The following is a 26162-nucleotide window of genomic DNA, read 5'->3' on the forward strand; positions in this document are numbered from 1 at the left end:
ACATTGTAGCCACAGCCACCCTGGGGCGCACTGACAGAGGCGAGGCTGCCGGACACTGGCGCCACCGGGCCCTCTGACCACCACCAGTAGGCAACGGGTGAAGTGTCTTGCCCAAGGACACAACGACCGAGACTGTCCAAGCCGGGACTCGAACCGGCAACCTTCTGATTACAAGGCGAACGCCCAACTCTTGTGTATTGTGTATCAAAAACTACTACAGTATGAACAGATGCTCGCTCGTTACACCTTCGTGCTATTGAAATGGGATTTTTGGTACAGCGAGGAACAACTGACAGATTATAAAATTAATCTTTAGCTGTTTGGCACATGGACCACAATAAATGATAAACTGAAGCCTTATGGTATAGGGATTATAGTGTTAAGTGCTTGGGTGGTTTTCCAGAGAGGATTTTCTTAGAAATGTCTTGTAAAATTTCTAGTAAATCTTGCCATTTTTTACTCTAAAATTTGTAACTTTCCTTACTTCAAATTTCCTACTTTTTTCTTATAAATTTGCAACTTTCATCTTGAAGATTTGCCATTTTTTCCTTATACATTTGATAGTTTTCCCTCACAAATTTTGCATTTTAATGTAGAAAATCTTTTGAATTTCCCCCCACACCTGCCTCTTATTTTTTTCATACTTTTAGTAGCCCTTTGTAATAATAAAGCATATATAAGTACATGTGAAACAAAATGAAAAAAACAAAAACAAACAAACAACAACAGATCAGCGGCTGACTCAGTTTAAAACTAGAAACTAGAAATTATATTTTTAATGTGAGGAAACGCAGACAGTAGTTTCCCGCCTCTCCACGTCCTGTCTGCCACATTAGAGGGCCTGGCCTCAGACACTAAGATTAGCTTCAGGGTTCACTTACAAAGATGGGTTATTTAAAACAACTAGATATTGAAAACTTTAAGTCATGGAGAGGAAAACAAATTATTGGGCCATTCTTGCGATTTAATTGCATAATTGGCACAAATGGCTCAGGTAAGTAAAGTTTTTATTGGTGACGTGTTCTAGCTAGCTAGCTAATGGTAAATAATTGTTAAGCTAGCGGCTAGCCTGCGGAGTATATCTTTCTTTCTTTTTGGTTTGCTAAGTAAAGATACAATTTCTAAGTAGATGATGTAGTCCTAAGAACTACATCATCTACTTAGAAATTATATTTTTCATGTAAGGAATACAGAAAATAGTTAAACAACCTCTAAATCCCGCCTGTTATGTTAACAGACTTTGCCTAAAAAGTCAGGCTAGCTGTATGGTCGTCCTACCAGAGCTGGGTTATTTAAAATAAATTCATATTGAAAACTTTATGTCAATGATTTTAAATCATACTAGGTAAATCTAATGTGATGGATGCCCTAAGCTTTGTCATGGGTGAGCGGGTTTCTTCTCTCCGAGTCAAGCACTTGAAAGACCTGATCCATGGAGCTCACGTTGGTAAGCCCGTCTCCAACACTGCCAGGGTGGCCATGAGGTACTGCAGTGATAAAGAGGAAGAGACGGTCTTTTGTAGGATCATTACAGGTCAGTAGACTCTGCCAAGTTTTTTCTTACTTACATATTGCATATGCAAGGCCAAAAATAACAACTGTAAAACGTAAATTAAAATTATAGCGAATAATGTGTATATTTGTTTATGCATGTTTTCATATATAATGATGGTCCTTTAATATAAGTTTACCACATTAATAACATTCAATATTTATCTAGGATAAGAGAATCATCTAAGAAAAAAAGATAATATAAACTGACAGCTGGGTGCTGACTCATAAAGAAGCCAGATTTATATGGAAAATGCTAATAAAGCAGCAACCACCTTTATTATCATGTACTGGCAATGATCAGATAATAAGCATACACAAAGTACACAGTTATAACTATTATACACCAGCATAGCATGATTAGTGATCTTACCTAATACTTATTATCCCAAGTGTTCCTTTAGTTGTGATTCACAGTGGTTACATTTTTCATAATTTGGTATAATGAGCAATAATTTGGATATGATTTTATTATTATTTATACTTTATTCTCACATGTAACTTAAAGAACCATTAAGACAGGAATGATTCGATTTTTTCCTAAAAATACAAAAAAATTGTATTTGTGGCTGTTGATAATTTTCCTTGTGTGATTTATGGAGGTTAAGTGTTTTGTTTGATTTTTAGAAGTAATCAGGTTTTTGGCACCCAAGGCTGATTCATGTTTTACCTTAGGATACAGTTTTTAATCCAATCATTTTCATTTGATATCTGTTGTATTTTTCAGGGGACTCCTCTGAGTATCACATTAATGGCCTACGTGTCACTTTTGCCAAGTATGTGGAGGAGCTTGAGAAGATTGGCATTTTGACTAAAGCTCAAAACTGTCTGGTGTTCCAGGTAAAGTGCCAGAGCCTTGCACTTCACTGATTTACTGAAAGTCAACATGAAAAAAATTAACTTTGCCAGATTTGTTTGCTGTAGTGTTTTTTTTTGTCAGTTTTCACATTATAGCTGTGGTGACTGCAGTATTGTACAACAAACTGAAAAATATGCCCCAAAGTGTTTGTATTTACCATATAATGGCATATTTTGTGGTGCAGGGATTAGGGTCAGTGATTTACAAACAATAAGAAGTTAATTAACACATAACCAGTCAAATATAACACGCTAAAAATACTTACTCAAACATAGAAGATTGCTAACAGTAAACTGTTACATTAACCCTTGCATTAATCCTTAGATGCACGAGAGACTGGACCCTACACTCTTCCATAAGTGGGTCTGCTTTTTTTCTGTGGCTCAGTTGTGGCTTTTGTCACCCACACCTTCCCATTGCTTCAGTGATCGGGGTTTGCAGTTGGGGGCAACTTTCCAGTTGACTTCTCATATGTGGTGTGACAAGCTCCTTTGAGAGCTCAGTGAGGAAGGCCTGCCATGCTGTGGTGATGCCGTTCTTTAATTCAGGGTGCTGAGCCATGAAAAAGGTGTAGGCACTGGTATCTACACCTCCTTTGGGCTTGTTGTAGAATGTGATAAATTATGTTTTTCCTCTTTCTGGTATTTTCATCCACCATTTTGTTGTGATCATCATGCTGAGGACTCATAGCCATACAGCTATTCCTTTCTTGGTGATGTAGCTGACCATGCAAAGGTTTGAGTGTAAACTCTGTGCTGTAAACCTCCCTGGACTCGGAAACCTTCATCTTAGGAAGGATGTCTGCCTCGTTCTATTGTAGAGTCCCCACAATAGTGTCTGCAGCAGACACTGTGGAAGAGGCACACTGGAGAAACAGTTATCTGTGGTGATGTTGTCTCTTGTATTTCGCAATTTACTGCACAAGTGCTGGACAATGTTTTCCCCTCAGATTCTTCTTACCTTCTTCCCCTGTTTGTAAACCATTCCAAGTATTGCACAGGGGATGCATGCATCATAAACCCAGAAGATCATTAGGCTATACTTAATGGGCTTGTTTGGCATGTACTGTAGAAATTTGAACCTAACCCTGAATGGCACAAGCTGTTCATCCACAGTGACACTCAGACAAGGATTGAATCCTTATCTGAATGCTGAATGTGTAGATATGTGTAGACATTGCATAAAAGCAAGCTCACCAGGCCATTTGCATCTAATTGTTAATAAATAACTAAATGTGAGAGTTTTTTTTAACTGGCACTGTTGGTAAGAGATGTCTTACAAAGATTGTACTCCGCTTGCTTCTCACCAGGGGGCAGTGGAGTCCATAGCTTTGAAGGACCCAAAGGAGAGAACCAAGATGCTGGAATCGATCAGTCAGTCCAAAGAATATGCTGCAGAATACAACAAGAAGAAAGAGGCCCTGCTGAAGGCCAAAGAAGACACTCAGTTTCACTTTAACAAGAAGAAATCTGCTACTGTCGAGAGGAAACAGGTGTCTCAGGAAAAAATAGAGGTAGCATACCAAGAAATTATTTTTCTCTATTCTGTCATGCTTCTACATCCCCAAATGTGGAGTCTCTAGATACATGCGCCTACAAATGGCATAAGTGTGCCTGACAGCAGATAGATTATAATGTCACAAACACAAACACCCCAAAAGTCTCAAATGATGTTGAAGAACAGTTTTCCTCTCCCAGTCTAAACTTGTGAGATCTAATGGGGTGTTCACATCCTTGCAAATTCACGTTTTCCCTGGTATTACCTGTGTGAATTCATTTGCGTTGGAAACATCTTCATAGTCACCATTACCAAGCCAACATTACAATGAGGAGTAAAGCTAATTGTTGAATCACTCCATTTAACATGACCAGGTTTTACCCAAAATTTCTCCAATTATCCATGAAGCCCATATTTAGACACCACTCAGAAGGCAGTTATAAGGAGAGCATAGAGCTCAAGATGTCACTAGAGAAAACTACAGAGTATGGCAATGATTTAGCAGAATTACACACCGACTAATTTTAGTGACCTTGGATTGATGCAGTGTGTCATCACTCCCAATGTGAATTACAGTCTTGTAGGGCTGTGTGATATGACCAAAATCTCATATCCCGATATAAGACATTTATCGTCCCGACAACAATATATATCACAAAAATGTTACATCTTCTGTAAATTCTGTGAATCTCGGGCAACTTGACTTGCGTGAAGTGTTTTCAGCTGGGCGTTGTGTACCTGGAGTCGAGTGTTAAATAAGTTGAAACGGCCGCAATTTTCTTTGTGAGTACGTATTACACGGTGTGCTGCGGGGAAAAGCCTGTTCTAAGGTTTATTTTTTTTAGCACCTGACGGTTCTTTTTAGCTTCTCGTCTGTAAACACTCTACATACTATTTCATGTGATTCAATTTATTTTGAAAAATCTCAAAAGGATCATCAGCTTTATTGTGAAAGGTTTATGTGGAAAATAAACAACGACAACGCATAAAAACAGTCGCTTGTCCTTCCATAGTGTGGTTATATTAAATATAAGAGAAAGATAGAAGTTTAAGAAATTCTACAGTGACCATCAAAACGATGAAAAAATGTTGCTGTAAACGGTTTATTTTGCGACACCACGAAACAAACGATAGCATAAAATGAAACGATCGAACGGCCCTACATTCTTACCAAATCCACATTTAACCTTACCCAGCCTGCTCTGGCCCCATGAATACAGTCAGGTATGGTTGATAGAATCTCTACCTCCATGTTTCTGAGAATAGTTGCCAATAAACAGTTTTTTCGATCCGATATATGAGAGGGTTAGTGATGTTCCGCGGGCCTTTGCGTCAGAATGACAGTGAGTTGCCGTTATTCATCTTTGCTCATATTTCCAGGCACAGAAATACCAGGCACTGTTGGATGAACTTCACCAAAGCCGCCTGCAGCTGAGCCTCGCTGAGCTCTACCATAATGAGCAGGGGATCAGTGCTCTTAGTGACACCCTGAAGAAGAGACAGGAGGCTGCAGCTGCAATGAACAGTAAACTGCTGATTGGGGAGCAGACAGTCAAAACTCAAAAGAAAGAACACGGACGGCTCACAAGAGAGCAGCAACACATTGACAAAGAGATCTGGTGTGTTAGTTTTCGTATATGGCTTCAAATTTGAAGGTCTATAAATGGATGCATTATATTTTCATTTCACTAATTTTGTTTTCATTTACAGGAAAGCCACTGGTGACACCTTTTTAATCCAAATCAAATCAGATATAATTAAAAATCTGTTATTAAATTAAGTAAACTGGAAACATTCTTTCACACAGCACACAGGAGCAAATCCTGTCCCAGTCTCGGTCCCAATACATAAAAGCGAAAGTGAACACGTCTCATCACGTAAAAAAGGCTGAGGATCTCCGTGATGCCCTGAAGAAGAGTCAGAGGATGTTTTCAACCAAAGAGCAGGAGCTGGAAGAGCATCAGCAGGAGATTTCTCAACTTAAGAAGTCCTGGAGGAACTATGAGAAGCAGGTCCAGGAACAGGGAGCTGCCCGTGGAAGAGACATTGAGCTCGACATGGATCAGGTCTGTTAGATTTCATTCCTGCTAATTTTTGTTTGAAGTGTCGGGTACTTTTCACTACACCATGCCTTAAAAGAAACAATAACTGGAGATAAATTATCTGAATTTTAGGAGCGGGACTATACCTCCCAGCATGCCCCTTCCGGTTCTCGATCTATATATGACCCCCGGCTCTACAAGCTGTTGTTCTCGTTTTCATGCCCCATCCTCCCTTTTTCAATTCTTTCACTTCTCATTAGTACAGCACTGGCGGTGACTCACTTCCCCAAACGGCAGCCTCAATTCATGTTCAAGTCTTCTGCCCTTATCTACTAAAAATGCTGTCAAACCTAAAATGAGGATGTGGGCCCGGCTGGTGAAGTAACATTTAAAAGTTATAGTTATATAGGGACTCTGTTATGATTATTATTATTTTTTTATGCTACAGTCAGAGCGATACAAAGAGCTGAAGGAGCTTGCCTTGAAGCAGGGGGCTGTCCTCAGCCAGCAGGCAGAGAAGCTTCACTGGGAGGTGAAAGCAGACTGGGTAAAGATAGCCTTTGATGAGCGCAGAAAGAAGGAAGTTGAGGTACTTTCTATGACACAGTTCTTTTTGTAGCATTGATATATTTAAATCAATAAAATAGCTGTTCAGTCTAATCTTACCTCTGTTTCACATCACAGAACGCTATCAAGTACAACCAAACACAGCTGGAAGATTTGACATGCAGAGCAGAGAAGCTAGAGGAGTACACCAAGACCTGCAAGTATGTTGTGTTTAGCTCAACCACTAAACGCTAAAAGGAAGTTGTGCTGTTTTTGTTCTTTTTTTTTTTCACTCTCAGCGAGGTGTTAATATATGTTGTATAGTTGGTCGTTAGATATATATATGTTGTTTTGAAAGCACTGTATGCCTCAGGTCATCCCTTGAGGAGTACCGGCAGCAGGAGGAGAGCCTTAGTGCAGAGCTGCAGCGGGGCCACCAGCGTACTAAGGAGGTGAACCAGGAGCTGAATCAGGTGATGGAGGAGTTGGGGAATGCCTGTTTGGACAAACAGGAGAACAAAAGGCAGCTGCAGCACAAAGAGCTGCTAGAAAAGCTCCGCAGACTCTACCCGGAAACTGTGGTGAGAAGCAGTAAATAGTGAGGCTGCAGCAATTCCCCAAAACTGTGGTTCGGGACATAACACCTAACGTACCTTGTTCTTCTTAACACTAGCACTGCCTGTACAATTTTCTTAACTAATTTGTGACACGTGCTGTTTCAGTATGGCCGTCTGTCCGACCTGTGCAGCCCTATCCATAAGAAGTACCAGCTGGCTGTCACTAAGGTGTTTGGCCGCTACATGAATGCAATCGTCGTAGCATCAGAGAAAGTAGCCTGCGAATGTATCGCTTTCATCAAGGAGGAGCGGAGGGGACGCGAGACGTTTCTTCCCATCGACAACTTGATTGTAAGGGAAAAATCAAGCTGTGCTTTCTAAATCATAGCTTGACTTTTTGGGTTTGTTAAAAATGGAAAACCTTATAAAAGGCCCTGAGAAATAATGGTGTAGTTCAAGTAGACCAAGTAGTATAAATTTGTCGTTCCTAACATCACTTCTGTGTGCACAGCTGAGTCCACTGAACGAGCGACTGAGGGAGATGCCTGGTGCCAAGATGGTGGTGGATGTTGTGCAGGTTATTGCTACCACAGTTGCTACCCAGCTGAGGAAAGTGGTGCAGTTTGTCTGTGGTAACACTCTTGTGTGTGAAACAGTCAAAGAAGCCAGGAGTATGGCCTTTGATGGACAGGAACGCTTTAAGGTAAACTTTCCTCTTTTGAGATCCACTAATTTGAGACGGAACCATAAAAAAATTTAATCTGTCACGTCTACTCTAGACAGTGTCTCTTGAAGGGACAATGTTTGAAAAGTCAGGCGTAATCTCCGGAGGCTCCAGCAACCTGCGAACTAAAGCTCGCTGCTGGGAAGAGAAGGACGTGTTGCAGCTGAAGGAGCGCAAGACCCAGCTGACCACTGAGTTACGCGTGAGTCACACTAAGTGCTCTCCTTATTCTCTGTTTTCTGCCTCCTCTCCTCCTCCTTTGTCCTCTTCCCTTTGACGTCTCAGTCCATTATTTGAAGGATGTCTCAATTCTTATAATACATGTTAATTGAGGGAACGCTAGCTGGAGGAGCTGTGAACACAGCAATAATAATCTACTCTGATATCCTTTGCAGACGTTTTTCAAGCATGCAGAGATGTTTTAGGACTGGGACATGAAAACCAGAGAACAGAGCAATTAAATATTTAAAGATAGATGATAATTTCAGTAGTCACTGGGATATTACATTTGGTTGCTGATACAACCAAATTTTGTCTTGTGGGGGAATAAAGGATTATTCTATTACAACCAGGAGAACTGATAAATATACTAAACTACCAGCTTAACAAGTAGGCACTCCTCTCACTATGTGTTTGAAATCTGTGAGCATGTGTTAGTGCAAAGAAAAGGAATTTAGAACTCTGAAATATAATAAATTGTTGTATTTTTTGTTGTTGTTTTGGTTTATACACACTGTATTTTATGCACAGGAATCAAGTTGTGTTTTGGTTATGTAACAGGATTTGATGAGGCTGAAGAGAAAAGAGCTGGACCTGAAACAGATCGTTGCACAGGCTCAGGGTGCTCAAACCCGGCTCAAATACTCCAAAAATGACTTGGAAAACCTTCAGAAGAAAAATATCCCTAAATGCCAAGCGGTATGATCTGATATAAAATGTTCTGGACTGCCACAATCATTCTAAGTTTAGAGACTTAATAGGGCGCAAAAGTGTTTTTCACACAGGTGTTGAAATCATCTGAGCTTACAGTTTCTTGGTATTTACTCTGTCATATGTTTTCAGGACATTTCTTGTCTGGAGAGTGAATTGGCAAACCTGGACTCTCAGATTCAGATGCAGATGGAGAGTGTGAAGACAAAAGAGGCAAAGATTAAGGAGATCAGAGACAAGCTTGACCAGGTGCTGCTCTCAACATATCATGACTTAGATTGAAATGTTTGCCGTTGAACTTCTGTTGCAAGTGAATTCATTGTTGGAGAAATTTCTTTGTCTCTGAATTTTCAGTTTTTCAGTATTTTTAATCAGTAAATCCTAACAATTGACAGAACTTATAACTTTTGCAGTGTTTTGTGCTGGCTTCATGAATGTTGGCCCATTTAATTCTTAACACTGTAAAGTGATTTAGACTTTTACAAAAGCAAAATGGAATTTGAAGTGTTCAGTGAGTAACTTTATTAACGGTCTGCTAGAATGGTGGGTTTCCAAATACAGTGTTTGTCTTGTGGCTGGTTACACTTGCACATATCGGATGTTGTATGGATCCTCTCTATTCTCTGTATTTAGATAGAAAACTTGGTGTTTTCTGACTTCTGCGCTAAGATCGGAGTGGACAGCATCAGACAGTTTGAGCAGGAGCGCTTGAAACAGCAGACAGAGCTTGATAAGAAACGGTACTTCAGTCACACACCAGTATTTTCTGTGTCACATGACGAACTTTAAAAGCCAAATCTTTAATGGGTTTTTATGATAAACAACTCAGGCTGGAGTTTGAGAGTCAACATGCCCGCTTAAATACATGCATTGAATATGAACAAAAACAGCTTGAGCAACAGAGAAAGAAGGTCCAAAAACTGGAGGACACCATCAGTAAGGAAGAGAAATTTATGACTGAGCAGAGAAAGGTAAGTCTCAGTTTTTTATGTTGTTATAAAGCACATGACAAACATTCATAGCAATATATTTTCCATCCATCCCATTCTCCCCTTCTTATCCTTGGGGGGGGGGGGGGGGGGGGGGGGGGGGGTTCCCAGCTGTCTTAGGGCGAGAGGCAGGTTACACCCTGAAAAGGTCACCAGTCTGCCACAGGGCTTACACATACAAACAGACAACCCTACACACTCAACATTCAGAGTTACCAATTAACCTAACCCCACTAATTACATGTCTTTGGATTGTGGGATAAAGCCAGAGTACCCGGAGAGAACTTACGCAAACACAGGGAGAACATGCAAACTCCACACAGATTAGCCCCGGGGTGATGGTGAACTTAATATCAGGACCTTCTGGCTATGAGGCAACAGTGCTGGTTACTTCTGGTTATTTCTGGCTGTTACCTTTGTGGATCTTAAGTTCGATTTTTGCAGATTTTTCAACCAAGCGCTCGTTTTCCCTTCCAGGAAGAGCAAAAGTTGTTGGCAGTGGTTGAGGAAGGTCAGAATAAGCTACTTGAGCACAAGAACAAGCTTTTAGCTAAGAAAAGTGAGGTGGCTGCTGCCAAGGCTGAGCTGGATCAAAAAACTCAAGTCCTTCAAGAGATGAACAGGTAACATCTCTGCAATGCTTCTAGTGCCACTGTTTTTGACATTTTGTGCAGTTATTACTGTCACCATTTGCACCACTGCTGATTGTATTGATTGTTGTGTTGCTGTGAGGTTTCCCGTTTGTTAGGTAGCAGAAAAGTTGCATCTAACCCACTACAGTTGCTGATATGCCTTTATTTCTGTTATTTAAAAAAATATTCTGTTTTTGATGCATTTAAGTAATTTTTTCCATCAGTAATATACATGAAATGAGTTTCTTTGAGCTTTGTTTCCAGTAACAATAATGTGTTATAATTGGCTGTTTTCTCTCCACCATCACTCCCAAAACGTTCCCTTCTTCCTAAGCAACCTAATGACATGAGTTACCATATAAGTCCATGTCAAAACTTGACTTGTGTATCATGTTTTGTCATGGACTCTGTTCTCTGACTTTATTTCTTTTTATTTTGCCAAATAGGGATTTGGCGAAGCTTCAGCGAGAGGTGATGACAACAGAGACGGCTATAGAGCAAAAGCGCTTGACTAGACACAACTTGTTGCTGGCCTGCAAAATCCAGAACCTGCCCATCAGCCTGTTGTCAGGGAGCCTGAATGAAATCAGCGAGGTGCAGGTAGGACACAGAGATGTTTGGTATCTACTCTGACTTGACTGATCATTCCTGTCCTGGACTGTTTATCAAATTCAGCTCAAATTTTAATTTGAAAGAAAGGTTTAAAGTACTGTAGTGTTGGTATAGATGATCATTGATTTGTCCGGTCTATGCAGCTGGACACAGATTCTGAAAGCACTACAGCCACCATGGACATCTATGAGAGAGAGGCACGACTAGTCATTGACTACTCTGAGCTGGAGACAGAGCTCAAGGTGAAAAACAGGGCAGCATACTTATTCTCTATTGGTGTTCTTTGGTTATAGAACCAGCAAGTATCACCCATTGTGTATGGTCAGAATTTGCAGGCTGAGCAGGAAGTAGAGGCCTCCCTGGAGAACCTGAGGGAGTCAGTTTCCTCCATAGAGGCAGCGCTGCAGCGCACCACTGCCCCTAACCTGAAAGCACTGGACAAAATGAGGGAGGTGAAGGACAAGTTACAGGGAGTGAAGGAAGGTATTTGTATGAATCTGTTGAGTTTTTCACCTCAAACTGAAACAGCTGGTGCAATATAAACCCATCAGGCATAACATTATGACCACTGACAGGTGAACTGAATAAAACTGATTATTTAATGGGAGCAGTGAACATTTTGTCCTCAAAGCTGACGTGTTACAAGCAGGGAAAATGGACAAGTGTAAAGATTTGAGCGAGTTTAGCAATTGTGATGGCCAGACGACTGGGTCAGAGCATTTCCAAACCTCCCCGTCTGTAGTGGTCAGCATTTATCAAAAGAAGGAACAGTGATTGCTGAAAACCTTAAGGTGTCAGGATTCTTGGTCGCATCTTGGTGGCAGATACAACTGCACAACTTCAGGGGTCAAGTGGAGTTCATTCCTCGACAGGTTAGGGCTACATTGCATGCAGAAGGAGGGAGAACAACACAATATTACACAAGTGCTCATAATGTGATATCTGATTGGTGTATTTCTACAATCAGCAGAACCAGTTTATCTATACGTTTATATTGTTTTCATAAGATATTCAAACTGTTTATTTGATTAATTAATGAACAGAGGACTGCTTCTGTCTAAGCAGACAGATTTTTCATGTTGAAATTCATTTATTCCCACGGGTGCATTTTGCATGTTATAGTGTGTTAAGTGAAGCACCTGGACTGATGATTAAGCTTCCTCTTTCTGTCACTCAGCCTTTGAAGCCAGCACTAAAGCAGCCAGGAAGTGTAATCAGGAGTTTCAGCAAGTCAGATCCCAGCGCCTGCACCTCTTCAGTCAGTGTTTTGAGCACGTGTCTGTCATAATCGATCAGGTCTATAAAAGAATTTGCAGGAACAACAGCGCCCAGGTGAGACAGACAAACCTCACTTTGATGTTTTTTCTTCAATTTTTACATTTTCGTTGTTCTTTTCTCCTTCAACGTTATGTTTGTAAAATGTGTTTAATTACTTCTCCGTATGCGGAACAAAAACAGTGAATTTTGTATATATTCATATTGAATATGTATTATGTTGTATATAAGTCTTCAGTGATGATTTACTATACATTACACTGTATACAGGAAACAGTATATATAAGAATACAGTGGCTTGCAAAAGTATTCGGCCCTCTTGAACTTTTCCACATTTTGTCACATTACAGCCACAAACATGAATCAATTTTATTGGAATTCCACGTGAAAGACCAACACAAAGTGGTGTACACGTGAGAAGTGGAACGAAAATCATACATGTTTCCAAACATTTTTTACAAATAAATAACTGAAAAGTGGGGTGTGCGTAATTATTCAGCCCCCAGAGTCAATACTTTGTAGAACCACCTTTTGCTGCAATTACAGCTGCCAGTCTTTTAGGGTTTGTCTCTACCAGCTTTGCACATTTAGAGACTGAAATCCTTGCCCATTCTTCTTGGCAAAACAGCTCCAGCTCAGTCAGATTAGATGGACAGTGTTTGTGAACAGCAGTTTTCAGATCTTGCTACAGATTCTCGATTGGATTTAGACACCAGACAGGTCAGGGATAAAGTTATTGAGAAATGTAAAGCAGGCTTAGGCTACAGAAAGATTTCCCAAGCCTTGAACATCCCACAGAGCACTGTTCAAGCGATCATTCAGAAATGGAAGGAGTATGGCACAACTGTGAACCTACCAAGACAAGGCCGTCCACCTAAACTCACAGGCCGAACAAGGAGAGCGCTGATCAAAAATGCAGCCAAGAGGCCCATGGTGACTCTGGACGAGCTGCAGAGATCTACAGCTCAGGTGGGGGAATCTGTCCATAGGACAACTATTAGTCGTGCACTGCACAAAGTTGGCCTTTATGGAAGAGTGGCAAGAAGAAAGCCATTGTTAACAGAAAACCATAAGAAGTCCTGTTTGCAGTTTGTCACAAGCCACGTGGGGGACACAGCAAACATGTGGAAGAAGGTGCTCTGGTCAGATGAGACCAAAATGGAACTTTTTGGCCAAAATGCAAAACGCTATGTGTGGAGGAAAACTAACACTGCACATCCCTCTGAACACACCATCCCCACTGTCAAATATGGTGGTGGCAGCATCATGCTCTGGGGGTGCTTCTCTTCAGCAGGGACAGGGAGGCTGGTCAGAGTTGATGGGAAGATGGATGGAGCCAAATACAGGGCAGTATTGGAAGAAAACCTCTTGGAGTCTGCAAAAGACTTGAGACTGGGGCGGAGGTTCACCTTCCAGCAGGACAACGACCCTAAACATAAAGCCAGGGCAACGAGGGAATGGTTTAAAACAAAACATATCCATGTGTTAGAATGGCCCAGTCAAAGTCCAGATCTAAATCCAATCGAGAATCTGTGGCAAAATCTGAAAACTGCTGTTCACAAACGATGTCCATCTAATCTGACTGAGCTGGAGCTGTTTGCAAAGAAGAATGGGCAAAGATTTCAGTCTCTGTGCAAAGCTGGTAGAGACATACCCTAAAAGACTGGCAGCTGTAATTGCAGCAAAAGGTGGTTCTACAAAGTATTGACTCTGGGGGCTGAATAATTACGCACACCCCACTTTGCAGTTATTCATTTGTAAAAAATGTTTGGAATCATGTATGATTTTCGTTCCACTTCTCACGTGTACAGCACTTTGTGTTGGTCTTTCACGTGGAATTCCAATAAAATTGATTCATGTTTGTGGCTGTAATGTGACAAAATGTGGAAAAGTTCAAGAGGGCTGAATACTTTTGCAAGCCACTGTATATCTACTGGCATATATCAAAGTTTCTCTCCTGCTCTGATTTCCTCATGAAGGGCATTTAGTACAGTTGAATATATGTGATCCAGCACAAGCTAAACTGGACATAATTTTCGTTAACTTGAGCATTTTAGAAGCTGTTACCTTAAATAATAAAACCTCATTAAAAATTTAGGCTGTCTGTGATTTGTGCTCCAGGCCATTTTGAGTGCAGAAAATCCAGAAGAGCCGTACTTGGGTGGCATCAACTACAACTGTGTAGCACCAGGGAAACGCTTCATGTCCATGGACAACCTGTCTGGTGGAGAAAAAGCCATCGCAGCCCTTGCTTTCATATTCGCCATACACAGGTAACACTGAAGTCACCCCATGGTAGAATACATGAAAAATGTGTTACATATATTAAATGTATTCTTTTCAGTGAATTATAGTTTAAGGTCAAAGAAAACCCTGTTTTTTTATTTTAATAAATGTATGTCGCTTGTTAAGCTGCAGAATAATCATGTTAAATAATAAACTACTATTGACCAAAATAATGTGATTATGGTTTTTGAGCAGCCCTAGTGATCAGTATTTGATTATGTTGACTGACACAAAGTGATGCCATATTCCTGACCCACGTTCCCAGTATACTGTGTCTGTTCTGTTTCCTTCTCTCAGCTTCCGGCCTGCTCCTTTCTTAATCTTGGATGAGGTGGATGCAGCCCTGGACAACACTAACATTGGAAAGGTAAGAGTCAAGCTGCATAAACATTCACTATTAATATCCACCACTGGGACAACCCAGTATCCCGGCAAAACGTGTAATAGACACACCAGTCCACCGTGTCTATTTCACGCTTTGCCTTTCAAGACGTGAAATCGACACGGTGGACCAGTGTGTATATTACATGTTTAGGCGTGATTTGGAGTTGGCTGGAAACTATTAATATATTGATTATATCCATTGATCAACCTCAGGAAAAAGTGTCACCAATCTTCTCCATGATTGTGGTTGTGGGTACGGAACTTGACCCACAGATACACACTACTGGTACTCTTTGAATAGTAGCCTGTCAGACTGAAGACTAGATTTAAAGGACTATTCAGTTTGGCACAGAAGCACCTTAATGCAGAACTGTTTGACCTGCACTGTGGATGGGACATAATTATGCTAATAACTTATTCTTAGTTGTAAGAAGCAGTGACATAAGCTGGTGTTGGATTGGGGGATTGGATTGGGGGCTTCTAATAGAAAGGGATGCACTGCAGCAGGAGAACCATGTATTATTATTCAGATTATATTATTTTTGTATATTTACCAAATACATTTTGCCTACTGCATTCTGAAAGGAAACTTTTGTGGGCGATATATCAAGTGCAAATATTCACTGTCTCCAGGTGACCAGTTTCATCAGAGAGGAGTCCAGGGAGAACATGCAGATCATCATCATCTCTCTCAAGGAGGAATTTTTCTCCAAGGCAGACGCTCTGCTGGGCGTCTATTCAGATGTAACATAGCTTTCATTAATTATGAAAATTAGTGAAGAAGTTTAAATTCCTACAATGCCAGGCAATAGAGTCATTATTCTTTTGTGTTTGGCAGTTTGATGAATGCATGTTCAGCTGCGTTCTGACCCTAGACCTGCGTCCCTATCCTCTGGTTGAAGATGACAATGGGAAACAGACTGACAAAGAGACCAGCTCCGACAAAAGGCAGGATTGAGCTTTACAGGAATCAGCTGCATGAAGCCATTATGTTTTCTTCTTGTCTAGTGGCCTGTTGCATTGTTTAATGGATGTGGTTGTTTCTTAGTGTTCTTCTATTTTGACTACACAGAGGAACTGTCCAGACTAAATGTGCAGGCAGTGGAGTTATCTTGGATATCAAATGATGAGCTTTATGTTTGACTGTTTTAGAGTCGTTCTTGTTCTTTAAAGTAATTGCAATTCACTGAATATTTTTTTTCAGATAAATTTTGACCTCAAGTTATGTTTATGAGAAGGTTGTGTGTTTTAATTTGCTTAAAAAGCAAAGTTTTTAACTGAGGTGAAAAATGAAAGAAGAAGAAAAAACCCTTCATATAAAATGTAGCAACCACACATTACAGCCTTTGAAGGACTGTGTTTATGTGCTTGTTCTCCCATTAGGCACTTTGAAGTTATTGGTGTAAATGTTACCACTGAAGTTGGAAAATGCTCTGTTCATTAAATCCACCAAGTTTAATAAGTGTGATGTGTTGCTGTTATATTTTCAGCCTTTTTTAAAAAGTGTTTCCCATTTAAATGCAACAAATTCTGCTTTACTACCCATTACCCAGTACCATTGTGGATTGAGTTATGATAAAAGCATAATATCGTTGTTTTATATTATTTGCCATGTACAAATTACAGAGCCCATGAAGGTGCATAAGGTGATATTACCCAAACGCAAACTCACAGAGACAAAAAGTAAACTCAAAAAACACAGCTTTATTGCTGGCGTGGGACACGAAAAACAATACTAAACTAAACTAAACTAAACTAACGAAAGCACAATGAGCCACAGGGAAAAATCACACAGCTATGAGGGAGGACGCAACACTGACAAAGAGAAACATGGGACTTAAATGCACTGAGGGATAACGAGGGGGAATGAGCCACAGGAGGAGAGCACAGCTGAGAGTAATTAGGCAGGACGAGGCAAGGGAAGCAAAACTACAAACATTAACATAGGACAGACTGTGAAAGTAAAACAGGAAACACACTGACGGAACTCAAGATATGTAAACTTAACAGACTGGGGAGTTAGAACATAAGGACCTGAAACATGGAACAGAAAGGCACAGTAGATACAACATGAACATAACGCCACAGGGGAAGAGTAAAACAAAATGCAGGAACACAGGACCTCTTTCAAAATAAAATGGGAAACATAATGAAACGCAAACATGACAACATAAGAAACACAGACATGAAGCACATGAAGGACAAGGGAGACTTAACGGGGTTGGATACACAAGGGGAATCTAATAACAAATGAACTTAGATAACCTAATGAACAAAATAAACTCAAAACTTAAAACGCTGGGTCAAAAGACCCAGGATCATGACAGATATTTTGTCTACTGCAGACAAATTATTTGTGCTAATAAGATGTAGTGTAGAAGATACTGTGATATCAACCTCCTGACCATCTGTCGCATTAATATGCAAATAACTTATTATGTATGCACAGGATAGATACAGTCATAACATAATTTTAGTGCTAAATTGAATTTAGGATGCACACAGCTACCATATAATTGAGAACACAGCAATGTGTTTTATATTTTTGTGATTCACTGAAATTCTTGCTGATTCAACATTAAGATACAATTTACTGTAGATATTAAAAAGTAGCAAAGTGTTAAAGACTCCATACTGCATAGCTTGAAAAGCAATGAGACCTGGTTATAAAAAGATCTTAATAATAGTGAGGTGGAAGTAAAGGTTGTAGCTGAGTAGCTGAGTTATTTCTGTGATGGCTGTTTGCATCTGAAAGTATTCACAGTAAACTACAAAATAAATAACTTGAAATAAAAAATAGCACTTTGTAGGGGCTCCACTGACATTTTTTGTTGAGATACAGTCTTGTTTACGCAGAGCCTTAGACATAAATATACGTACAATAAGGCTGTATATGCGACCTGGCCACCAGTAGGGGGCGGTAATATTGAGCACTTTACAGCTAAGAAGCAGACCCCGTGATCACTATTTACGGAAGTGTATCCTCGTTTCGAATTGAAGTCTGCTCACAGGCATTTTTGTTGTGCTGTCATGCAGATATTTCTTAATTATTCAGAGCTAAATCGCTACATTGAAAAACATTTGCTCGGGATTCATTTATCAAACGAGCTTCCGGTAACCCCGTTTGTAACACATCCTAGCTGGCAATTAGTAGCTAGCCTAAACCGGTGAGCCCACAGCCCTTTTACTTCCTCTGGTCCTACATACTTGGTCCAGTAGTTATTTAGGGTCCGTTTGTAGACCGTATGAACTCTGCACAAACTGGTTTTTAGCAGGAAACTCCAGTTTTTGAAAACGTTAACTGAAGCTAACTGCTAGTTTGCTAACCTAACGTCAGCACCATGGGAGCGGAACAGAGCGGAGATGCGGAGCACAAACATTCCGATTACAGCTCATCAGGTAAGGCTGTCTGCCGTGGTGGTTTTCTCTGTTAAGGTTAGTTTTAATGAAAAGTAAACCGAGCTGAGGTTAGGATTATATGTCAAGCCACCTGCACCAACAGTCATCGGTATTACAAATCCTATTTGCGTTCACCCTCCAGTAGTAGCACCACTACTAGTAGTATACATATAATAATGAAAGTCCTGCTGTCAAATTGTGTGGGTACTGAGCTTTTTAAAAGTTACACATATTCCACATGTGCTGTGCTTCAGATTTGGTTTTCATTACATTTCTGTCGTTGCAGTGGTGCCATCTCCAGCAAAACAGAAGGCAAAGATGGATGATATTGTGGTTGTGGCTCAGGGGACTCAGTCAATGCGAAATATCCACAACGACCCAGATGTCATCAAGCTTCAGGAGATACCTACATTTCAGCCGCTTTTGAAAGGTAACGTTTAAGTCTCCGGAGTGCTGTCACGGATTTTTGTTTGGCACTTTAAGAGACTGTAAAAGAGGATCTGGGTATAGGGTTTTAGTGGCGGGTGCTCATATTAAATATGGCCAGAGTTTAAAACAAGCAGTATACCACCCGGTGTGCTGCTGCATGGTGGAGTAAACACAGGGCAAGATTGACTCATGTCCCATACCCAAGTCAGTTTTGGACCGATTTCAATTAAATGAAATAAAAATACAGTACCAGATCTTTGCATTCCTATTTACAAGGACTGATGTTGTGCCAAAAAAGTGATTTCTGTGTTTCTTATATCTTAACTTATATTGGTAAATACATGGTATGTTTATAATTACCTTAATTTTACTACATGTGTAAAGTGTAAACTAAAGTGTGCGTGTTAGTCCCCATAGGGAAATAGTTCCTCTGCATTTAACCCATTCACCCAGTGAAGCAGCGGGCAGCCGCCAGTGCAGCGCCCAGGGAGCAGTGTGTAGGGACGGTACCTTGCTCAGGGGTACCTCAGGGTAGCCGTTCAGTGGAGTCGAACCCCCGACCTTCCGATCATAGGGCCACCACTCTACCTACTGAGCTATCCCTGCCCCCTTTGTAGTTAATCTAGTTCTTTTTGGTGACCCAAAGTATGTTTAAAGAACTATAATGATATATTTGATACATGTCTCAACTCTGAATATTTTTATATATTTTATTTATTGTTTACTCTATTTAATTTGTAAAATATGTGTACACACACACACACACACACACACACACACACACACACACACACACGTAGAAAAATATTTAGTATACACATCCAGAAATGCATATACTATTATATATTGTACATATATTTATTAGTTTCAGATGTAGCCATTCTTGTATTTTGCTTGTTTACATTATTGTTTTTTGCACAACTCTGTTGCTTGTGAAGCTTGCACACAAGAATTTCACTCACATGTGCTGTACCAATGTACCTGCACATGTGATGTGACAATAAAAGTGATTTGATTTGATTTGATATTTGTTACAATTTCTCTCTCTTAAAGATATATAGATAGATATAGAGGTTGCACAGGTGGTCCAACTCCTCCACGTTGGTTCGTCAATACGTGCCTTTGCCAGAGGGTTTGCTGTGTTTCCCAGCACAGTCTCAAGAGCATGGAGGAGATTCCGGGAGACAGACTCTTACTCTAGGAGAACTGGACAGGGTTGTAGAAGGTCCATAACCAATCATTACTGCCAGAGCTGCAAAATAACCTCCAGCAGGCCACTGATGTGAATGTCTCTGAAAAAACAATGCGAAACATACTTCATGATGGTAGCCTGAGGGCCCAGCATGTTCTAGCGGGCCCTGTGCTTACTGCTTGGCACCGTTGGCCATTAAATACCCGAATTGGCAGGTCCATCTCGTAGTGTACCTGCTCTCATCTGTGAAAAGATGAGAGCAGGTACACTCCGAGTGCATGTGACAGCAACCTCACTCCCATTGGGTATCGGAATAAAATCCTTGGACTCACTGTCAGACCCTACGCTGGTGCACTGGGTCCTGGAAATAATTGATGTAAATAACAGAATATGCATTTAAATGCATCCGTAGCACAATATATGACCTATGTTGTATTTTTACATTTATCAAGTGGCAGCAAATCCAATTTGGTGCAATGTACACGTTAGCTGAAATACATAGACTGCATAGTGACCACAGTTTTTATTTAGTTATTTATTTTTTGCTTGATTGAAAAATAGAAAACTAAATAACTTCGCACTGCAACATTAGCTGTAAAGGCAGTGTAACAGTGTTTGGATTTCTGTGATCACCTGAGGTACGCCTTCATTACTCTCTTCAGATGTTTTGTCTGGCATCCTTCTTTTCAGTTTTCACATGTGCTGAGTTTTCATCTTGATTCCAATCAGTTCATTTTAAAATTCTGTGTAGTGGAGCTGAATGCCGCTGCAACCTATTAGCACTGTGTTAGAAGGCTGATAACCAAAGTTCCTGTGTAGGCACACTCCTGAAATAGCAGCCTGCAAAGCTCTGTCACATCCTGTGTATTGCTAATTACTGTAATTACCAAGTGTTACACTGTTGTCAAGTGTTACCGTGTTCCTGCATGTTCAAGTAAGTCATTTTTTGGCTTTTCTCTCCACAGGAGTGCTGAGCGGCCAGACGTCACCCAGCAGTGTGTGTCTTGAAAGGTTGGACACCGCTCAGGTTCTGCAGCTCTGCATCCGGTACCAGGACCACCTACACCAGTGTGCTGAGGCTGTGGCTTTCGACCAGAATGCTCTTGTAAAGAGGATCAAAGAGGTAAGACTGTTTTTAAGTCCTTAAATAACTATATTAACTACATGGGATGTAAACATATTTTGTACCAGTACCATAAGCACTGCTGGCTGTTGTCACAGGCTGGCTGCTCTCTCTACAAGGGCAGATTTTTACTTCAGATTCTCTTTGTGACGCAGCACCAAAGGGATTTCCGTCTCCTCCCAGGACTGAGCCGTTTATCTCTTGCTTGTTGGGTGCATGTGTAAACCACTACACTATGGAGCCACTCACAAAGACCACAAACATGTTTAAATAAACTCAAAATATCCCAATTAAATATACAATATACAGTTAGATGGAACAAGTCTGCAGGGTGTGCACTTGCTAAATGGTAGGTGTGGAGGGTGTAAAACAGAAAGCACTAAGAAAAGGTCAGGGAGAAGACCAGGTGAGGAGAATGAGGCCATTCTGCAGATTTGACCTATAGCCATATAATCTCCATTAACTCAGTTGTGGGTGGGAATAGTCTGTTTTACTTAGAAGGTTTCCTAACTGAGAGAAGTGACTCAAATGTCCACAGGGCAGCTGTATTAAGAGCTGGACAGATTCCCTAAATACTCGGGAAAGGAGCCTCTGTGCTTTCTTTATTACCTCCTTTAACTAAAGACACAGTGGAATGTTCTTAATGAATAGATAAACAGTAATGCTGAACCACAATTCAGTGCAAGCACACAGCTGCTCACAAAAACAATAAACATGTACAAGTCTGTGCATTAAAATAAAATTGGGCCTCCTTATCAATCTAAAATTGTTACATATCGTAGAAGAAAAATGAAAAGAATATAAATAAATAATCAAATTAAAAGGACATTTTGGTTTTTTTCACCTCTGTTTACTCTATATTATTATTTTTATATTATTATTATTTATATATATATATTATTTATATTATTATTTTTACTCAGTTGTATATAGTATTTGTATTTGTATTCTATTTTTATCTTATTGTATATTTATTTTATTTTATTCTACTGTATATAGTATTTTATTTTATTCTATTCTGTACAGTTGTGTACTGTATTTATTCTTATTGTATTCTAATTTTTGCCTCATAACTTTTGCACTGTCCACTTCCTGCTGTGACAAAACAAATTTCCCACGTGTGGGACTAATAAAGGTTATCTTATCTTATCTGTTTTTCTGCAGATGGACATGTCGGTGGAAACCTTGTTCAGTATAATGCAGGAACGCCAGAAACGGTATGCCAAGTACGCCGAGCAGATCCAGAAGGTCAACGAGATGTCCATGATCCTGAGACGCATCCAGATGGGAATCGACCAGACGGTGCCGCTGATGGAGCGCCTCAACAACATGCTGCCTGAGAGTGAACGCCTGGAGCCCTTCAGCATGAGGCCTGATGGGGAATCCGCCACCAAGTAGACTCTTGAAAATAAACACAGCTGCTTCCTACCTGAGTCTCCGTGCAACTCTCCATCCAGGAGGAACAGCAGCTCTGTCCAGCTGGAGAGAATCTAAGACTTGTAACATTTAAAGAGGCCTGCAGCTTGGCTGTGTGCGATTGCAGCTGCTTGGGTTCGTTCTCCAAGTCACAAACAATTATGTGTATTCTTTTATTTATTGCAGCCGGGTTTGCTGAACACACATGCCAGTAATCAATAGATCAGCAAATACATTTTCACACCTGCAAGCTATCCTGATCAATAACCTTCTGGGTGCATTCATAGGTACACGTGACACGTGACCCAAGGGAATCAAGCTGGGAGTTGTTGAGATGTTTTGCATGTTTTAAAGATTCTGATATGAATGTGAGCAACATAAAAACATCTAAAGCTGCTGATCTGGAGGTTTGTGGACAGCCTCCTAACACTTGCCACCTGCTCCATAATTTGTGATGCGTTAGTTTTGGATCGTTACAAATGTGTGTTTGTAATCATGATGTTTGAGTTACTTTGTCATCATATCCCATCCTGGAAGTGCTTGTGTGCATTCTTTGCAATGTTAAAATTTCATTTTGGGATATAAAGAGCAAAAAGAAGTATTATTGCATAATGAGCATCGAAATTGTGCAGTGGAAGTAAAATCAGAAATCTTGTGTACTTGGGTTTTTGTGGGAAGGAAGACCTTAAATGGATGCTTTTGCTTGAGCAGCTGTGACAAGCCTGTTCACAATCAAAATATGTGAAAAATAGAAAGTTTGGACTGTATATAGACGCTGATAGCTCAGGTTTCGTAAGGAAGGATAAAAACACGTAAATTGAGGTGGACACAAAACATTTGGATTCTGACTTCTGTTACAAAAAAGGCTTTCAGATCACTGCACCAAATGTCAGCATTAACTTTGACTGTTGGTCTGCACACCAAAGGTTTACATGCTGACCTGTTAATAAGCAGAAATGTAATAACAGTTTGCTATATTTTGATCTCTTTGGGGAAATTGATCAGGTTAACTTGATGGCTTCATCTACTGAGTAGTTGCCATGTTCGCTACCCTTACAGGGGATGGATTTGGGATTTTATGTGGTTTCATGTTCACTGCCTCTATTCTTTTTAAGAAGAGAAAGCAGAGAAAAAAGCTGTCAAGAAGACGTGCCTGTGTAACATGCTCTCAACAATTTATTTTCTTTTAGGTAGAAAATAGACACTTTTTCTCTTCTTGATGCATCACTGACCTTTGTGTGTGTGTGTAAATGCCAGTAAAACTAATTTAGAAATTGGCTTTAAGGTGGCCCTGAACACTTTGCAGCAGCTGTAGTGAGGACATGTTGGTCCACTAGGTGGTGCATGTATAACACATTTCACTGGCTGAGTGTCTCATTACAACAACAATCTTTATTTATAGAGCACATTTAAAAGCCTTGGGCATACCAAAGTGCTTTACATAAAAGAATAAAAGGTTCAAACATTGATAACGGATAAAAAAAAAAAAAAATAAGGAGTTATGTTCATAGATAAAAGCTACCAATAAGAATGACTACAGCACATGGGTAATAGCAAGATAAAAGCTGTACCACCATAATAAAAAACACCAATAGAAAGATAGGAGGGAATTAATACAAGAGGTCAATAGGTCACAGCAACCAAACAAACAAACAAACAAACCAGCAATTAAAAGGTGGAGAAGGCAAGTTTAAAAAGATATGTTTTAAGCTGTGATTTAAAAGAATGAATAGAATCAGATGCCCGGATGCCAATCGGGAGATTGTTCCAAAGCACAGGTGCAACAAGAGCAAACGATCGATCACCTCTAGTCTTAAGTCGAGATCTGGGCTGAGCCAGCAGTAACTGTGACGATGACCTTAAAGCCCTGGCAGGAGCATAAGGGTTTAAAAGGTCCTTAAGGTAGCTGGGTGCAGTGTTGTTAGTAATTTTAAAAGTAAACAACAAAATTTTAAATTGAATACGATATTTGACAGGCAACCAGTGCAGATCGGCAAGGACAGGAGTAATGTGGGGTAATGTGGAGACAGGAGTAATGTGGGCAAATTGCCCATAAACAGCTGTTTGAGTGTGGATGTTAGGACTTGAGAGTGAATGATTGTTAGCTTGTACATGCTCACTGTCACTGTAAAAATAAATAAAACAGCTTTCTCCTGCGAGGCCACCTGTTTTTATTTTTCATTCCTTGTGTCAGAGCTTCATTTGTGGTTAGAACAGAGTTTATAACACACTGATTTATGTCATATCCTTTTTAACAGTGATGGATGCTCATGTCTAACAGCAATGAAAACCTCAAGTTAAGATTAAAGCTTAGCTGCCCTCACTGTGCAGCCCTAGTGTTTTATTTACCCTGATCAACATTTGTAGTGCTTTAGAGCGATAACATTAGTTGAATCTGTTAATCACTTTTTAAAAGGGAATGTGAAATTGTCTTAATAATTTCGAAGTTTGTTGTGTCTGATAATAAATCGACTGTACTGAAGACTGCTGATAAATTACATTAAGCACTTAAAGACACCACTTTGGACTCTAATGTCTGTTTTTCACAACTTTAATTTAATTTAATTTTTTACATTTAATCAATGATAATCCTAATCCTGCATGGGCAGGAAAGCATTAGGCAAAATAATGAATTAAGTGTTGTGAAGGCAGGAACTTCAATAATAATAATAATAATAAAAAACAAAACATATGTTACACCAATCACTAACAGAGCCTGTGGCATAAATGCTCAATCGACCAGCTTTAATGGATGCTACTTCTTTCCTGTGTTTTAATATCTGACTTTTAATCTTCTTTATTGTATAAAAAATCTCAGAAACAATAACAGCTTCCAATAACCTGCTGCTTTGGAGATTTTTGATTAGTGCTGTTTCAATTTTGAGCTGGACCAAAGCTAGTGGGCGAGTGTACCCATTTCCTGTTTATATTTCTCTGAGGAAGAGAAAACATTTCTAGGAAAATGGGCAAAAGTCTGGTAATTTAGGCTCTAAGCTCACGCATTTTACCTGGGTGAAAATGCATTAATGTCAGAAATGAAAAGAGATTGGCCTGACTGCTTCGAGCTTATGAGAAGGCAAAAGTAACTCACATAGCCACTTGTTACAACTGAGGTATGCAGATGGGCTACAACAGCAGAAGACCACACTGTGTGCCACTCCTGTTAGCTAAGAACAGGAAACTGAGGCTACTTTTCACACAGTCTCACAAAAATAGAAGATTAGAAATACATTGCCTGGTTTCCAAAGGTTTCTGTTCGTCTGGACGTAACGTTTTCAGTGGGAGAAACGTTTCGTCACTCACCCAAGTGACTTCTTCAGTCTGGTTTAATTTAATGAGTCTTGATTTCTGCTGCAACATTTGGATGGTAGGGTCAGAAATGTGCATAAATGTGGTAGTGATTTCTTGGCTCTCTTTGGCCACCAACTGAGCATCAACTTCATGCCCTGGAGGACGGGGCTGTGGCCCCCCCACACCCTCTAGCAGATTATTACATGAAGGAACCTTTTAAAAAACAAAAAACAAGCGCGTCCATGCTCACAGGTGTACACACGGGTGATCACACCCACAAACTACACCCTTTTTGGCTCCTACCTCAAAGCACACTGTGTTCTGTTGATCTTATGTGCTGCACAATAATGTTTAATATTTAGTATTTACTGTCATATTCCCATATATCATTGTGATGTTGTTTATTCTATTACTCTTGTTCTCTTCTG

At 40.1% G+C, this 26162-nt stretch overlaps 2 protein-coding genes across 2 annotated transcripts; both read left to right on the plus strand.

The window, feature by feature from the left end:
• Positions 1–885: 885 nt before the first annotated feature.
• smc1b (structural maintenance of chromosomes 1B) lies at positions 886–15842 on the plus strand (the record flags this gene model as incomplete). Its single annotated transcript, XM_080874265.1, has 25 exons — positions 886–994; positions 1346–1534; positions 2279–2391; positions 3720–3923; positions 5288–5526; positions 5715–5973; positions 6398–6538; positions 6634–6716; positions 6869–7076; positions 7218–7403; positions 7564–7755; positions 7832–7978; positions 8557–8694; positions 8839–8955; positions 9340–9446; positions 9536–9677; positions 10173–10318; positions 10774–10927; positions 11083–11181; positions 11266–11422; positions 12117–12271; positions 14336–14487; positions 14798–14867; positions 15518–15628; positions 15723–15842. The coding sequence occupies 25 exons, from the start codon at positions 886–888 to the stop codon at positions 15840–15842; spliced, it is 3738 nt and encodes a 1245-aa protein (XP_080730391.1).
• A 2002-nt stretch (positions 15843–17844) lies between these two features.
• On the plus strand, positions 17845–24602 carry borcs5 (BLOC-1 related complex subunit 5). The gene is made up of 4 exons (XM_080869253.1): positions 17845–18283; positions 18570–18713; positions 20870–21027; positions 22192–24602. The coding sequence occupies exons 1-4, from the start codon at positions 18226–18228 to the stop codon at positions 22423–22425; spliced, it is 594 nt and encodes a 197-aa protein (XP_080725379.1). The 5' UTR covers positions 17845–18225; the 3' UTR covers positions 22426–24602.
• The last annotated feature ends 1560 nt before the right edge of the window (positions 24603–26162 follow it).

The sequence above is a fragment of the Rhamphochromis sp. 'chilingali' genome (assembly GCF_963969265.1).
Source record: "Rhamphochromis sp. 'chilingali' genome assembly, chromosome: 2".
Taxonomy (NCBI): Eukaryota; Metazoa; Chordata; class Actinopteri; order Cichliformes; family Cichlidae; genus Rhamphochromis; species Rhamphochromis sp. 'chilingali'.

What these genes read in the sequence shown, in the direction of transcription:
- borcs5 (XM_080869253.1), top strand. Translation starts at nt 18,226, where the DNA reads ATGGGAGCGGAACAGAGCGGAGATGCGGAGCACAAACATTCCGATTAC. An exon ending in TTCCGATTACAGCTCATCAG is followed by an intron (nt 18,284 to 18,569) that starts GTAAGGCTGTCT and finishes CTGTCGTTGCAG; the next exon opens with TGGTGCCATCTCCAGCAAAA. An exon ending in TTGTAAAGAGGATCAAAGAG is followed by an intron (nt 21,028 to 22,191) that starts GTAAGACTGTTT and finishes GTTTTTCTGCAG; the next exon opens with ATGGACATGTCGGTGGAAAC.